Consider the following 16,437-nt stretch of genomic DNA (forward strand, 5'->3'; position numbering starts at 1 on the left):
TTTTTTAAATAAGGCTATTTTAGCTTGCTTTGCAAATAAGGTTGTGCAGATGCATGAAGTGTGGCACCCTCTATACTCCCAGCTTCTTTTTTGGACAATGTGGACTGAAGAGTCCACATTGAACAATAACTGAAAGCAGGGCTGAGCAACCCTTCCATTGGTGTTAAGATTGAGTTGCACTGAAAGATTCTTCAACATTTTCTTGGACTAATCTTTTTATTTTAATTCCAGTGGAAAACAAAAGCAGTTCCCCAAAATATAGTTGCTTAAAAAAACATTTCCAACATTTTCCATCAACTGAAGGATATAACTTTTAATCTGTTAAGGGACACTGACCCAAGGGCCTCAACAGTCTGTATTAGCTGCATCATGAAACACCGTCTTGCTTGGGGGGGTGTTTTCTGTTTTAAACATGTGACTATTTTCCCTTCATTAACCTCCGATTTAACATTCTGATCAGGAAACACCTGCATATCCTGGAATGGCACAGCTATCAGTACAGGCTTCATCAGGGGTCCTGATTGTTCACCTGTTTACTCCTCTGGCGTTAATCCAACTCCACACCAGGAGCCAAATGAGTTTTAAGGAGGAATCATTCTAATCAATCAAATCTTTTTAAAGACCGACATTCATATCTTCAATCTGTTCTGTAATGCAACACAGAACTGTAAAAAAATTCCAGACTTGAAATATTTAAATCCAACTTTATGGACTCTGCTCTATTGATGTAATGTCTCTCACAGAACAGTGTTCCTTCGTTCCTTATATAATCCCAAGCAGTTCAAAGACCTGGTGGTCAGGGGCACTGGAGACTAACTCTGTAGAGGTGAATGCATGTGTTAACCTTGCCATAGACTATCGATCTGTCCAGGGTGTTTCCTTGCCTTTCCCCCAGTGCATGGTGGGATAGGTTCCATCTGTATGTAGTATTGTAGAATGGATAAACTGAGAAGACTGCATATAGACACACGTTATGTGTAGCTCACTGTGGCAGGCTTGGGACAATCAAGCTAAAGATCCCACTAAATGCTTGTGGCTCTTCCAAGTGTTCATGCTCCATTGTCAGTAATAAGTCGATTTTACAAGTCCTGACTTTCTTTCCTGCTTTCAAGAAGGAGTTTTTATTTGGTGCCTGAATTTACAATTGATGCTGATCTTTAATCACTTTTACCATCCAGTGCAGAGTACCACCCCCGTAAGGCATTTAGCTTACAAACAACTTCCTTGTTGTATTGCTTTTATAGCTTTCAGTTCAACTCGACACAAGCAAAGGCACAAGTGTGTGAATTCTGATCAATTATGATTCAAACTTCAGTATTTTAGTTTAACTTTTCATTAAGCCCCACACCATGGGAAAAGATGTTTCGCTGGGTTTACTATAGTTCATTGACCACTAGTAACCTCACAGCTCCTGGCAATGTCATTTGACTAGCTTACAAACCACATTGCTAAGAGCCTGACCGATGAGGTCTGAAACTCTACTGATTGGCTGGATAAGGTGCAGTCGCTAGGCAGAGGTGTTGGGTTTCAGTTTGTGGGGAACATTTTGTTCTTCCGTGAAGCAAAGCGGCTGACATTCTTCTTACTGGTGCAATAGACACTGGGTTGGTGCCGAAAACATTAAATGAGACAATGGTTTTATAGAGAAACAGACTTGAGTTTAGTTGACTGGGTAATGAGTGTTTGGCCACTTAAAGTATGCTTGTTTTTTTTCTCTGGCACCAAAGTACATATTCAAACTTTAATTCTCAATTTCTTTTTTTATATATATATATATATATATATATATATATAGATCATATATAATATATAATATATATATATATATATATATATATATATATATATATATATATATATATATATATATATATATATATATATATATATATATATATATATATATATATATATATATATATTAAAAAGTTGACAAATAGCTCCTCTCTGAGATGCTTAAAAAGCCCAAACACTGCATTTTGGTGTTCTAAATTTGAATGGTTCAAAACTGGTGCAGCAGAAATCTGTGTAAACTTAAATTATATCCCTTGATCAGTTTTTCTTTTTTTCTCTTTTTTTTTTTTAGCCAGTGACCTATTTTCATATATTCTTTCTCAGGGTTCAAGCTTGCTTTAATTGAATTATTCCAGCCAGTTAATAAAGTATTCAAACAATCCAGCAGAACCTTACATGACCTCGCCCTCTCCACAACCACTGTATTTCTCCAACGCTGCTGGCATTCACAGGGGTCTTATGGCTGTAAATAAGTAAGCCTCCTAAGACTTTAATTATGGTTATCTCAAATGAAGGACAAAGCAATGAGATGTACACAGTGTAATACACTAAAAGAAGGCCAGGAGACTTAAGTCTCAGCATGACTTCATTTCATTCAGTCTGCAATGCTTTTATGTTCATGAAGGACTGTCATGATGCATGCGCAAAGATGTCTAAATATTAATGTAAGTAAATGGAAAGATCTAGCTGCAGATAAACTGCTTCTCTAGTGAGTCTGCAGCATCCCCACAAGATTTGGGTGCTTTTAAGTGCTGTGACTTACATGCCCGTTTGGCTGAGCAGGGGGTGTCATTTATCCATTATGTTGTCACCTTTTGTTATGGGCCTGTGTAAACCTGATAGATTTATACAGGAATAACTTTCCTTTTATTTCAGAAAAGGAAAATGCTAAAGTTTGAGTTCTGTCTCAACCAGTCAGCCTCAAACACTATGTTGGGACCTTGACAGGTCCATCCTAAGCTGTCTGAGAAACTGTCAAGTTAATGTTGAGGCCAAGGAGGATAGCAGGGTAATCTGTAACACGTTTGCCCTTTTTATTATAACTAAAGTTTTTGTAGTGGGTTTTCCTTGCTACACAAAGCTGATAGTTTAGAGCAGATACAGTAACAGTATAGCTTCACAGGGGCCTCAGGAGAAAAAAAACCTGTGCATTTCCATGGTATTTGGCAGAGTGCATATCTGTTTGCTTTCATTCAGCCTCAGTGAGGTCAGGAAACCGCTATTGTTGAACTGTAGTTACCTCTGTTGCAGGGCCAGTTAACCTATTGTACAGGTGCTTCTTCCGAATGCTAATTACTCTTGGCTCAGCAAAACAACCACACCTGTTTACACATGTGGGTGCCAACAACACCAGGAAGTCTGGTGTTGTTGGACTTGCAGGAGTCGGAGTTCTTGCTCAGCAGCCCAAATAGTCCATTGTACATTTTTGTTAAATGTAACCAATTTGTTCAATTTTGGCCAGGTCTCTCTTGAAAAGATGGTATAAGTGAGAGAACGCTGAGTTGCATATTCTGTCACTCTCACCATACACCAAGCTAAAAACAGGCTGGGACTTGTGCTGAAGGAAGATATTAAATGTCTTGCTCAGTGGCACAGTGATTGACATCAACCTTTTGCCAATCCCTGCTTGAACTATAGTAACCTCCGCAGCTTGCCCTATCATAACCCTTTGTTCGCACCCTGTTGTAAACTCCAGTCAGCCCTATTGTTTTCATCAGGCAGGTAGCTTACTAGCAGCGCTCCATCACATGATGCCTGCTGGGCTTGACACAATAGGGAAGTGTTTGTGTATATGCGTTGGAGGGAATGGGATGTTTAACACCATATCAAAGCAATATTTGTTAGCCTGAGGCTGGTCTGCTATGGGGCTTCGTTGTTATGGTCTGGCTTTTCAGGGGCGGTGTAGACAAACGTGTTGTGCCTCACAGCTGCTTTCGCTACTGTTGTTACTCCTTGGAAGCACTGAATGTGTGTTAGATGAGGTGTGCCTCTGTTATTGCATACTGAAGCCGTTGCAATACACAAGTGTGCATAGTCTACCTCCAGTTGTCCGCTGCTTCCTCAAGAGTCTAAGTGCCATAAGATGACAAAAGACACGTCCCCTCCAGCTCATCCCTCAAAAAAAGTTTACACATGTTTTATATATATATATATATATATTATCTATATATCTATATATAATATATAGATATATATATATTATTATATATATATATATATATATATATAATATATATATATATAATATATTATATATATATATATATATATATATTATATATATATATATATATATAATATATAATATATTAATATATATATATTATATATTATATATATATATTATTATATTATATATATATATATATATATATAATTATATATATATATATATAGTGACCTGATTTGCACAATAAACTGTCTCCTTTGATCATGCTTCAAAGAAAAATAAAGCCCAAGGGATTTTCTTCGGAAATAAGTTTCTGGCGCAGTTGCTTTTAATCTACCACATCATTATGCAGTGGGCCAAAGTATTCACAGCCATTTCTTTTTTAATTTATACACATTAAATTGTTTAATTTTGGAACTTTTGTCAGCACAGGATACAGAGTTATACTTTCATTTCTGGCATTGTCAAGTGTGTTCTACAGAGACCAAGAGGGTTACATTAGATCACTGCATGCTTCAGTGCTGTTGCATTAACAGACAGTCTGTACGTAAGATAGTAGTGCGAGATGTGCGGAGAAACAATGACTAAGGTTAAAAGTAAGAAGTCCCAGGCACACCAACCAGATCCCAGCTAGTCAACATGGCCAGTGACAAGCTGTCCAACTAGTTTGTCACAGAATCAAGTGACGGGGAGCGGGCTCTTTTTCCTGTACAATCTTAAGTTTACTGTGCATAGGTAATCTCAGGGAAGGATAATTTTAGGTTACTCTAGTTCAACATTCTTTATGCTGTAAGGATTGAGTCAGTCAGGGTGTTACTCTTGACGTTTTGTCTCCTGCTGCTGGAAAGAAAAGAGTCTTCACATCTTCTGGTCAAAACAATGGAAAGGACCATGGACCTGCCTTAGATTATTTATTTTAAGACTTGAGCTGTTTTTGTTGGCCACATGAGAACTCTGTGTTCTCATTTAATCGCTCAGCCGTAACAAATTGTTGTTTTTTGACAATCATTACCCTTTAACTGTTTTCCCCTGGCCCTTCATAAAGCCATCTCATTTTAAACAAGAATTCCCCACAAGTCAGGCAAAAAAAGACTGAGGCTTGTCTTTAAATTAGCAAATTGCATGAGTGTGGGCTTATTGAACCACACAAGCCATAGAGACACAGAAGAGAATGCTGGACATTGTAACTCTTTAAGTTTCATTACTGTATTCAACATTTAGACTTATCATGGTCACACATTGCCCCAGCAGATATAGTTCAAGCACAGTTGCCCACTGTGTCACCACCAGGTTAAAAGTCCAAATACTTCCTCTAGTAGAGGAAACGACTCAATTTTGTAGCTATTCTCCCTCTCTCAACCTTCCTGTTTAGAGCCTTGAGTGAATTCACACTGAAAGGAAGGAAGTTTTTAATAGGGTGTATTGAGGTTAAAACTAGTGAACAAATGTCAGATGCTTTTACGTCTACTGCACATACGCACACAAACACCTGTCTATGGTGAAATTCTAGCCCTGTAATGACCACCTGCTGTGGCCTGTTTGTGCTCCAGACATCTTGACTCCACAACGATTGCACATAAATCAGTTGAACAGTGAAAGTGGGCACTCTTTGTGTGATGGGGTGCACAATGGGAGAGATTATCATTTGTCCTCTTTCTGGATAAGTGTAAAAAGTTTGTCAACAACAGAAAGATTTCCCATTTAACCACTGTTCTGTTTTCTTCCTTTCCACCAGACATGTTTTCTTCATGCACGTGAAGGAGGACCTCCATAACGGTCACCTACGCATGGGTTCAGAACAAGCAGAGGAGCTGAGCGCACTCCTGGCCCAGGCAGAGTTTGGGGACTACAACCAAAACACAGCCAAGTACTGGTACTCCGAGCTGTGTGGAGATGAAGAGCCCAGCACTGCCACTATGAACAGGTACAACTCTTTTAAGTAGCGTGACAGGGCCCTCAAGAGCAGGACAAGTAAATGTTGATTGTGAATACATAGCATGGACAAAAAGTGTTCATTGCTTTGCTGGCCCAGAATCCTGTTTCCACATCTTACTGTAAAAAAAACAACCCTGAACTGAAACTACTGGGGTATTTTATGCAAGACAACTGGAATTTGGACATCCTTTTGATAAGCTCCAATACATGCATGTTAACAAACTCTGGCTAATCATTGAAACATGTTCTCTGTGCCAGCTCTCCTGAAGCTTTGCCCCCTCGCTATCTTTGAGGGAGATAGTCCATCCTGTAAAGAGATGATGAAAAGTACATAATGGGTCATGGCAAAGAGTCATGGATAGTATAATGTGGCAGCTGGTGTTCAAGGAAATGGAAAAGACTTAAGAAATCAAAATGCTATCTTAAGCAAAAAAAAACCAAATGCTACATTGAGTTGATAGTGATGTCTTATGTTCTGCAGCATTTTTAAAATGTCAGCATCTTTCTATATTTGGCGGTGAAAGACACACAAGCAGGAAATCAGATGGCATGTATTTGCAGAGTTCTACTGTACATCTTGAGTGTTTTCCCTGTAAACAGAAGAGGGTGACAAAGTTTTACTACAAAGTCTTACATTCTGAGAACGTGGATCCCATGTATTGTGCATTCACTGCACCAACCACACTTTCCACAGTAAAGCCTGTGCCACCTACAACTGTTGGGAATTGGTCTCCATTTTGAAGTTGCATCCTTTGGAGTGCCTACTAAAACCTAAATGGTATACATATGCAGGGATGGAAAGACTGCTAGAATGATGTACTCAAATTACAGTACTGTTATTTTAGAGAAAATTTAAGTACAAAAGACAAGTAAATGCAATTTGTTACTTCCACCCCTGGCCCTTAGGCATTTTTCTAGCACAGTTTGTGAATTTCAGCAGGTCTCACTGGCTAAAAGGAGCCTTCAGCTATGCTGCCCAAGCATTGATCTCATAAGTTGTCAGAAAAGATCCAGTTTAGCATTGGAGGTTTCTGCCTGAGGGTGTATTCCACTTTTGATCAAAAAGACACTCTTAGAGTTGCATTTATCTTCCTTGATACAAAGCTTGTGGCAGAAAATGTCAGTTCCAATCAGAGCTTTCGAGTTAAATAAACTTTAATGGTTGTCTTTCCCTTCTTTTCCCAACCTTATTGCCCCTGCAGCATCATATCCAGACACAAGGCTCTGGAAAGTTTGAGCCAAGGCTCAGTGGAGTATCAGGCCCTGCAGCTGGTCTCATCTCTGGAGCATTATGGTGTGGAGTGGCACTGGGCTCGCGATGCAAATGGCCAACGTCTGGCCATAGGAGTTGGCCCTGAGGGTATAGCCATATGCAAGGAGGACTTCAGCTTGGTTAACAGGTATACTCCACCTAGACCTCTGCAAATAGCCTTTTGTAATCTTATAGTGACCATATGTTTCATTTCAAGATTTTGTGATTTGTTTTACAAACTACTTGTCTGATTTACTGTTTACTCCGTTTGCCTCATCTTAGAGTAAGCTATCCAATCATCCAGATTGCCACCCAGTCGGGGAAAAGCGTGTACTTGACAGTTACCAAGGACACTAATGACAGCGTGGTGCTTTTGTTCAAGCTGATCAGTAATAGGGCAGCCAGTGGTCTGTACCGGGCCATTACAGAGACCCACGCCTTCTACAGGTGAGCAGTGTTTGAGCCCACCCTGATCAATGACTTACACATACACCCTATTGCTATTTAGCTTTGCAGTTGGATTTAAATAGAGTCAGGCCTTTTTTAATAACTTTGGACTGTTTCACAAAGTCAATACTTCCTTAAATTATTAGGTGTGTTAGAGAAGTTGCCTATAGACATATGTTGAGCCTATCAATTTAAATGAATTTTCAGCTCTGCTGCTTGGTAGGGTCTGTATTGATGTCTGTCAATAGTCTATGCTGCAGCTGTTAAGTCATTCACAAATCTGAGCTGCAATAGAACAATCTTATCTCTATCTTGTTTTGACAATATAGACTAAAGACTAGATCATTAAAAAGGTGGGGGAAACGTGGCCTAAAACATTGACAAAATTGTGCACCTGTTCCCTTAACACTGTTTTTCGTTTATATACTGTACTTGCAAAGTGGGACACACAAAACATGACCAGAACGAGGGTAGATGGAAACATAGATTGGGCAGGCAGGACAATCTTCAGTGGGTAGAGGTGGTACTTTTCCTCTGCATTGTGTGCGTGTCTGAAATTTGCAGTAAGCAGGGACAATTCAAATGGCTGAGCTATGAAATTGTCAAAGTACAAAAGACAGCCCTGTTCTTTTGTTTCAGAGATGGGTTTTAGCTCAGTCTGCAGATTTTTTTTTTTTGCGGGTATATCTTCGTCCTTCCCGCTCAGAATCAAGTGTACAGTATTTATCTCACTCGAATGTGGCATTGGAACAGGTGATTCCTAAATTTTAAAAGTGCAGGGGAGATATTGGATAAATGGACATACCCTTCATACTGCAGATAACTATGGAATTGGTAAATTGTCAAATTGTTATTTTGCTGACGTAGTAATCACGTCTGATCTAATTTTCAATTCCAGGTGTGACACAGTCACTAATGCAGTGATGATGCAGTACAGCAGAGATTTTAAGGGCCATCTAGCGTCACTTTTCCTCAACGAAAACATCAACCTGGGCAAGAAGTATGTTTTCGACATCAGACGTACCTCAAAGGAAGTGTATGACCATGCCCGCCGCTCCCTCTACAACTCTGGTGTCGTGGACCTGGTGTCTGGCAGCGGCGAACGCTCCTCTCCTTCACGCACCCCAAACCAAGGAGACTCGCAGGACGAGGGTCTGGACTGTGGCAGCTGCCAGCAGAGTCGAGCCCTGCAGGAGCGGCTGCAGAAGCTCAGGGAGGCTCTGTTGTGCGTGCTTTGCTGCGAAGAGGAGATCAATGCTGCATTCTGCCCCTGTGGCCATATGGTGTGTTGCCAGACCTGCGCAAATCAGCTGCAGGTAAGACTCTTCTTCACTCAGAAAGTGTTTGTAGATGTTTCTATTGGAATGCTAATGTTTGTTTATCAGACACTTTTGAAGTTTTTCATTAGCACTTATGTCATACACACTGAGAAAAGACAGTACTGCTGAAGATGATGTCAACACTGCCTTAGAAGCAGTACTTTCTAAAAGCCCAGGCGAGCGCTTGAAACCAAAGTTTTGTTTGGTCCACCTGAGCCTACTTTGAGTTTCCAGGTATCCTAAATAGTTTAGGAATTTTTTTTTTTAAACATCCTAAGCCACTTAATCAGCTAAATGTTTTGTGTGTGCTAAGAAATGTGATCCAGCTAATAGACATGAGAATGAGTCTAGACAAACTCAAGACAAGAGAATTTTGAAGTGCTTTCAGCACGACAGTGGAAACTGTTTCCGCATTATAGCAATCTGTTGCACTTTCATGATTAAGCTCGCCTTTCCTGTTACTGTAAGATATTGTCTGACTGTCCTTCAGTCTTAACATTAACACTGCTCAGAAAGATGTGAGTGGTGACTCTTTTGTTGCCTCATTGGCAGTCAGCTATACTCTCCACAGCTCATTTGATGAGAGAATTTCCATGACGCTTGGTATGATTGTGGTTTCATACTTTGTTAGCTCGCACCTTTTTTGCTGGCTTCGACGCCTCTTGCTTAATGTCTACTGGCAACATGTGCGTTGGCTTAAGTAGTCTTAGAAGACTGGTGCATTAGTTAACCTTGTTAGTTTGTTTTACTCGGATGTTATTTTTTTGGCCATGAAATGGGTGCACGATGAAGTCTTAGTCTAGAAGTTTATAACAAAGATTCCACCCCAGAGCCTGTAGCTCAGCATGCCAAAATATTTTGCCAAAGGTGAAGGGGCCACTAAACAAGTTCACAACTTGTAATGCATTATTATTACAGAGTTGGCTCAAAGCATAAGTGACCTCCAATATTGGAAAATAAACAAATACTTGATGCTTAATACTTTTTCCCTCAGTTGTGTCCTGTGTGTCGGTCGGAGGTGGAGCATGTGCAGCACGTCTACCTGCCCACCTGCACCAGCCTGCTGAACCTGACGCTGACTGACAACCACCAACACCGCAGCAGCATCCCTGCGCCCATCCGCAGAGAAATAGCTTCCAACAACAGCTGCTCTGCCACAGACTATGACCACAAGATCTACCACACATAAAGATAACGCCACCTAACTCCATTATGAACACTTTGAAGCTAAGTCAAGCAGATTGAGGTTTCATAAAGAAGCATTTCTTGTCCGTCTGTTTCCTGCCTGGACTCCATGAACTACCAAACATTGGAAACTCCTGAGCAAATTCAGAGATTGATACACTCAAACAACTCCCTCGACGTGTGTAATTTCATTTCCCTTGGACTGTCAGTTTTTTTTAAACTTGGTGCTAAGTATTGTTGCCCTTGGTTTGCGTGTCATTCTGTCAAAATCCTGTTTGTTAAACAACCCCTGAACTTTTTTAGATTGTCTTTTTTTTTTTTTAACAATTGCATCAGTTGACCTGATACAGAATAGAAACTCATCTTTTAAATTTGTCAGTTTTTCTTAGCTCCTCACCCCCAAACCATATGACAAATGTACGTTTTAGAATAGCTAAACACAGAACATAAGGGTTGTCTTTTTTTTTTTCTTTCTTTTAATGCTTCCTCCATTTTAAAGCATGTTTTGATTTGAGAACTGAATTGTATGGTGTAAGAGAGCAAAATGCATTTTAATTCTTTTACACGTTCCATGTTTTTTTTTTATGCCAACTAGGGGGTATTTAGAGGCTAAGCAGCGCTGTTCTGGGTATAGCATTGCATACTAATAAGACACACCAGGCGCTGAGGCCACCATGGTCCCGTTCTTGTGATCTTCGGGTTAAATAATTCTTGAAGGTTCTTTTTACCCCACTAAAACTGTGACCCTGGATGTTAAATGCAGTATCTCGCCTACACTCCCCCAACCTCGAAACCGGTCTTAACTGCCTCGTACAAACAGGAATTTGTCCAGCAGTAACTGATTCTTCTGAAAACCTTAGCTATACATTTCTCCTCTTGGTGTGCGGAGTTCCTTTTTTATATTTTTGAAAGGGTACTAGAGTAGGAGATCTATCAGTGCAATACTTGCTTGCTTTTTGAAAAGCTTTTCATTTAAGTTCTATTTAATTTTGAAGATTATATTTTAAAAAAAAGTCACTTTACCAAGAGTTTTTCACATGTCTGTAGGGGGTTTAGCCTTAATGTAGCAGCAACAGTGTTAAACTTTCCACAGACCTTTTTTCTGGTAAGAAAAGGAAAACTTATTTCTTTAATGCTGACTCGAATTTAAGCTCAGTCACTGCAGGGGAAGGACTTATTTTTCATGTACAAGTAGCAATTTGTTTCTGTTTTCTGAAGCAAAAGCCACTCTTTTCTGTAAAATAACTAAAGCCTTTTTATATGTTTTTAACAAAAGTATTAAAGTTTCTTAAACACTGGATTTGTGTGACATTTGCACGTTCTCTGAAAGCACTTTACCCTCAACACCTTTGGAACAAGTAAGGCACCAATAAACAAAGTATTCTTTTAGGAATTGTAATGCATAGAGTATGTTATTAAAATGTTTTAGAGGCACTAATTTCAAGAGGTAGAAGCAATAGGAACTACAATGCCAATGCTTCCCAGCTTGAGGAAATAAGGGAGAAAAGAAATATTTCTTACTTTCCTTAACTCTATGACTTTTTCTTGTGACATGCTTTCTCTTTTCTAGAACCCAGAAAATCCTTCAAATGGTTCTTTGGTTGCTTGTCATCTCCCTTGTGACACTTATACACTCATCAGCTAGCCTGTTTCAGTAAGCCTGTTTCAGTAAGCATATTTAATGACAAATAGTAAAGCGGATTCCCCTCAAATTAAACAGTTTGACATTATTGGTTTTACTCACCAAAGATAAATCCATAAACATGCTGTCTTTAAACAATGTGGCCCTCGAGCTTTCAGATGACACATGGTGGGAAAAGAGGTCAAAAAGAGATGACTTGTGTTGAGCGAATACCTGCCGTGACACTAGTCCTCACCTCTCCAGCATACAAGGTGAATCGCACTGCAGAAGGTCAACAGGTCATTTGTTACACTCTGACTAGGAAAGTGAGGAGAGTAGCACAGTCTGTGGTGTTGACATGACAAGCTCCCCTGGACTGACAAAGTCTGCAAGTAAGAGTTTAGTACAGCAGCTATTTCTTAGACTTCACCCCTCTTTTCATGACCCTCTGGATGAGAATGATTCCCTTTCTCCTCCCCTCTTTTTCCTTGCATCAGTGTCCTTAAACACACTCCAAGGACATTAATGACAGCAGGGAGGGAAGAGGGCTGCGATTTCTAGTCAGTCAGGTACACAGTACTCAAGTATCATTTCAGGTTGTGGTTGGACGGTAAACCCAACCAGATCTGCCGGCGATTTGATTTCGCCCTGCAGCTCTCTTAAAAGATTGAGCTTGGTCTGGTGGTAGCAGCAGATATGTTACCTGGCTGTAACATTAAACTTTAGCTTTAAGATAAAAAAAAGAGAATCAATTCACTCTTGTTCACACTGTCTTCATCCCCGACACAGATTCATGTGCGTGCACATATAGCCCCAAACAGCTCATGTCATGGTCTCTGCACTGATGCTTGGCCCTGGCCCAGTGACATTGAAGCACAAACAGGGAAACTATTAACCATGTCAGGAATGACACATAGTATTGAAATATTGGAAACTAATCATGGATACTTAACATGGATGTTAAGCTCTTCAAAATGTGAAATTCTGAGGATCATCTTCTGTTGTCACGTACTAATCCGAAATAATACCACACAACATTAATCTGTTAAGAAGTGTCCAACAAAAAATGGATTTTCAGTAGAGCCAATATTAGAGAGAACTTAAAAACGGCTTAGTGGTTTTATTGCAGACTGGATTTTGTATTTGCCTAATCTGTTGCATATTTTGTTTACTGGAATAATATTTCAACACAAATGTCCCTGGTATGTGGGACATTTAAAGCTCTTTTAATGATTTAAAACAATTAAAATGTACCGTTTAAAAAAACATGATACGTATCTTAGATTCAAACATATCTTTAAATGTTCTGCCAACAACATTTTCACAAACTATTCTTTCTATTGTATCAGATTGTATTTGCTTTCTTTTACAGATATTCCTTTTCTAGTGTGGCTGCAGCCAAAAGCAATAGTCAATAAAAGGGCAGTCAATACAAAAAAATACAAAAAAGAAATGGCATAACACAAACACACAATCAACATACGACTGTCTCATGCAAATGCGACACAGTGTAGTGTGTCGCATTTGTAGTGTAGAGATAATGCTCATCTCAGTTTTCATGGGTGAACTTGTGATAAAACTGCAATTTAAATGTAAAAGCAAAGCTGAATCTTACAGAGTCACACACACACACACACACACACACACACACACACACACACACACACACACACACACACACACACACACACACACACACACACACACACACACACACACACACACACACACACACACACACACACACACACACACACACACACACACACACACACACACACACACACACACACACACACACACACACACACACACACACTGTTGTAAATGTCTGCATTTATGAAAGCCTAACCTAATTCTTAATGTCATAACATCCATCTTATATCTACCAATTCCAGTCTATGCACCTCTCACAGAAACATCTGCCAATTGTATGACCCAGCTAATAGGCCAGTGTTTACTCCCCATGTCACAACCCATTGACAAAGAATGACAGTTTTGGGTCCCAAAATACCACTTCTCTCAGGCTTGTGCCCTGACCAACACTGACTGCATGGTGGTTAAGGTTAGGATCTTATTTATCACTTAAAGAATTAGAATTAGGTTAAGCACGAAGAGTCCAGTTGTATAATAAGATAATGTAATGTTACGAGCCATAAAGAAGAGAAGTGCACGTAGTAAGTAAACAAGTCTGTTTCATTCCTTTGCATGTCAAACCGCCTCTCTGAAGACTTGCCATGCCTTATTTTCAACCCTTCATGGAATTTAATCTACTTCACAGGAGTTGGAGCTTGTTATCATTTTTACACATATGCCTGTTCAAGTGTGGCCCACGCAGAAGCCTTCGGAGAGAAAGGAAGTGCTGCACATTTACGTAGTTCTATCATCTCCTGCATTCAAATTCATCGCTTCAAACTCACAACCAAAAGCGGCGCAAATTTCCCGATGGAGAAGATTCTTCATCCTCATTACCTCAGCCACTCAGGTAGAAAACAAATAGAATTTTTAAGTTCTTATCATTTCAACTCATGCCAAGAGGAAAACATCAAAAGATACTCAACAACTTCACCCACCCACTGCCATGTGGTTTTCACATCTGCTTGGCCCAATGACACACTGCCGAGGGAAACGCAGCTCCTCTGAAAGTGTTTGAGATAAGTTTTGTTTTGGCAAACAGAGCCCGCCTCTTGATAGCACTGTCAGCTGGTAACCGAACACAGGGTCTAGTCTGTGTGTGTTTGCATGCCTCTCTGAGTTTTTAGACGGGTGCAAACAGCCTGCCAGTGCCAGGCTGCACAATGTTCTCCATGGAGAGAATTTAATGACCATGTAGTTAGGTCTGGTCACAACTTAGACTGCAAAAGCCTTACATTCTCTTTGACACACCTGGAAAACATTAACTTTGTAAAAAAGAATGAGACAATGTTATATAAATGACGTACAAGTACAACTTTTTAGAGTTGACCACAGCTACACTAGCAGCTCTATGGGACTGTACTCATAGACACCGCTGTACTTTGATCTAAATGCTATCACTAACGTGATGACATGGTTTGCCATGTTCATCGTCTTAGTTTAGTGTGTTAGCATGCTAACATTTGCATATTCACTGAACACATAGTACAAGTGAGGTATTTGGTTATTAACCAAAGTACTGGACAAATTAAAAGTTGGAACTAATGATGGTGCTAGAGAAAAAATTAAATAGAAAAATGATCCACAAAGTTACTACAATTTATCCTGACGGTGACATGTACCAAAATTCTCCCAACGGTATTGTTGAGACATTTTACACCAAAAACCTCAAATGTGAACATAATGGTGGGATACGAAGTGTTTGAAGGTTATGGGAACCAGACTTGTATATTGAGCAGCTCCAGACATTGAGTTAAACATTACAGGGATTGTACATTAGTTCAAACAGTGAGAGTGACCCATGCAGGCAGTAAAATCTTCATGTGCGAACTGAGATAGCTACTTGTTGCACTTCCACCCAGTTTCTACCTCATCCTGTAATACATGGATTCTTTACTTTTTCCAAAACTTTTACTCACAGGTTTAATTGGCTTAAAAAAGGGCTTTAAAAAGGCTGGCCTTAGTCATCGTATTCTTTTCAATGCAGTTTAGCACAAGGGTTTAAAGAGCAGTGTGTTTATAGCAGCCTCTAAAGCTCATAGTGGAATATTCCGATCTTATCAGTTACAGTATAAACGAAGCATGCCTTTAGACATCTGTAGATCCAGTGCCAATCATGATTACAGACTATTTATTTAATTATATAAAGATTGAGTAAAACATTTGTTTTCATGTTATAGGGCACTTAAGTTTTGCATAAAAAAAGAAAATGTAAATAAAATTTGTTATTGTTAGACCTTGCTTTAAATTGAGAGCAGTCAACTTAATTCTACCGAAGACATTATCTCAGTTAAGTCAATTTGTTAAGAATCAACAGTGTTTTTTTTTTACTTTACTTGATTCCTTTATTCATATGGAAATGCAGAGTTTACATCAAAATGTTCTGATGAATGAACCCAAGTTACTCTAAGATTGTGTGCAGTGCAGGAAAAGAGAGCATGTTTGCGGAAAAAAGTTCATTTGCACAATGTTCATGCTTTCAGGAATAACTGCTTTCTGTGTGGAGTGTATAAAAAGAAACCTTAGAAACAACGTAACAGTGCTGTAAAGGCAGTGACAAAGAGACACATTAAAATCACAAAGGCAGCTATTGTCAGGACACACCAACACACGACTCTGCTCTTTATTTAGCAGTTGTTTTCCTTAGCTTTGCTGACACCTACTGGTCTCACTAACAGTTATAAATGCTGGGAAATTGATGTACATGTACAGTACTGTTTTTTTTCCCCTTTAACCCGCTATCATGAAAAAAGACAACACATGATGTCAAATGGACCTACGTATATATTTTGTTTGAATCAGTTTTTTGTACATCAAAGGGTTAAACTTTGACTAAAGTATGTCACACAGTTTTCTTTTTTGTTATGCATAGTTGATGCAACACTAGAGCAGAACAAAAGACAACAGATGCATTAACAATTTAAAAGAGACATACTAGATCAAGAAAAGATCAACATCAAAGCATATGAACAAAGAACAAACAAAGCATTGTGTTCCCTATTGCACACTATCCATCATGACTAATAAATTACTTCAAGTTTTCTTCTTCTGCATCTCCACATCTCTGCCTCTGTCTGTC

At 39.3% G+C, this 16,437-nt stretch overlaps 1 protein-coding gene across 1 annotated transcript in view; it reads left to right on the plus strand.

Moving 5' to 3' along the window:
- Window positions 1-11,114, plus strand: part of mylipa (myosin regulatory light chain interacting protein a) — a 15,803-nt gene extending 4,689 nt beyond the window's left edge. Inside the window, exons 3-7 of the mRNA XM_032535747.1 lie at window positions 5,700-5,888; window positions 7,102-7,299; window positions 7,434-7,598; window positions 8,497-8,914; window positions 9,912-11,114. Of these exons, the coding sequence (XP_032391638.1) occupies window positions 5,700-5,888; window positions 7,102-7,299; window positions 7,434-7,598; window positions 8,497-8,914; window positions 9,912-10,106 (1,165 nt within the window). The 3' untranslated portion in view covers window positions 10,107-11,114. The remainder of the gene's footprint in view (window positions 1-5,699; window positions 5,889-7,101; window positions 7,300-7,433; window positions 7,599-8,496; window positions 8,915-9,911) is intronic.
- The last annotated feature ends 5,323 nt before the right edge of the window (window positions 11,115-16,437 follow it).

Source organism: Etheostoma spectabile, chromosome 14 (assembly GCF_008692095.1).
Source record: "Etheostoma spectabile isolate EspeVRDwgs_2016 chromosome 14, UIUC_Espe_1.0, whole genome shotgun sequence".
Lineage (NCBI taxonomy): Eukaryota > Metazoa > Chordata > Actinopteri > Perciformes > Percidae > Etheostoma > Etheostoma spectabile.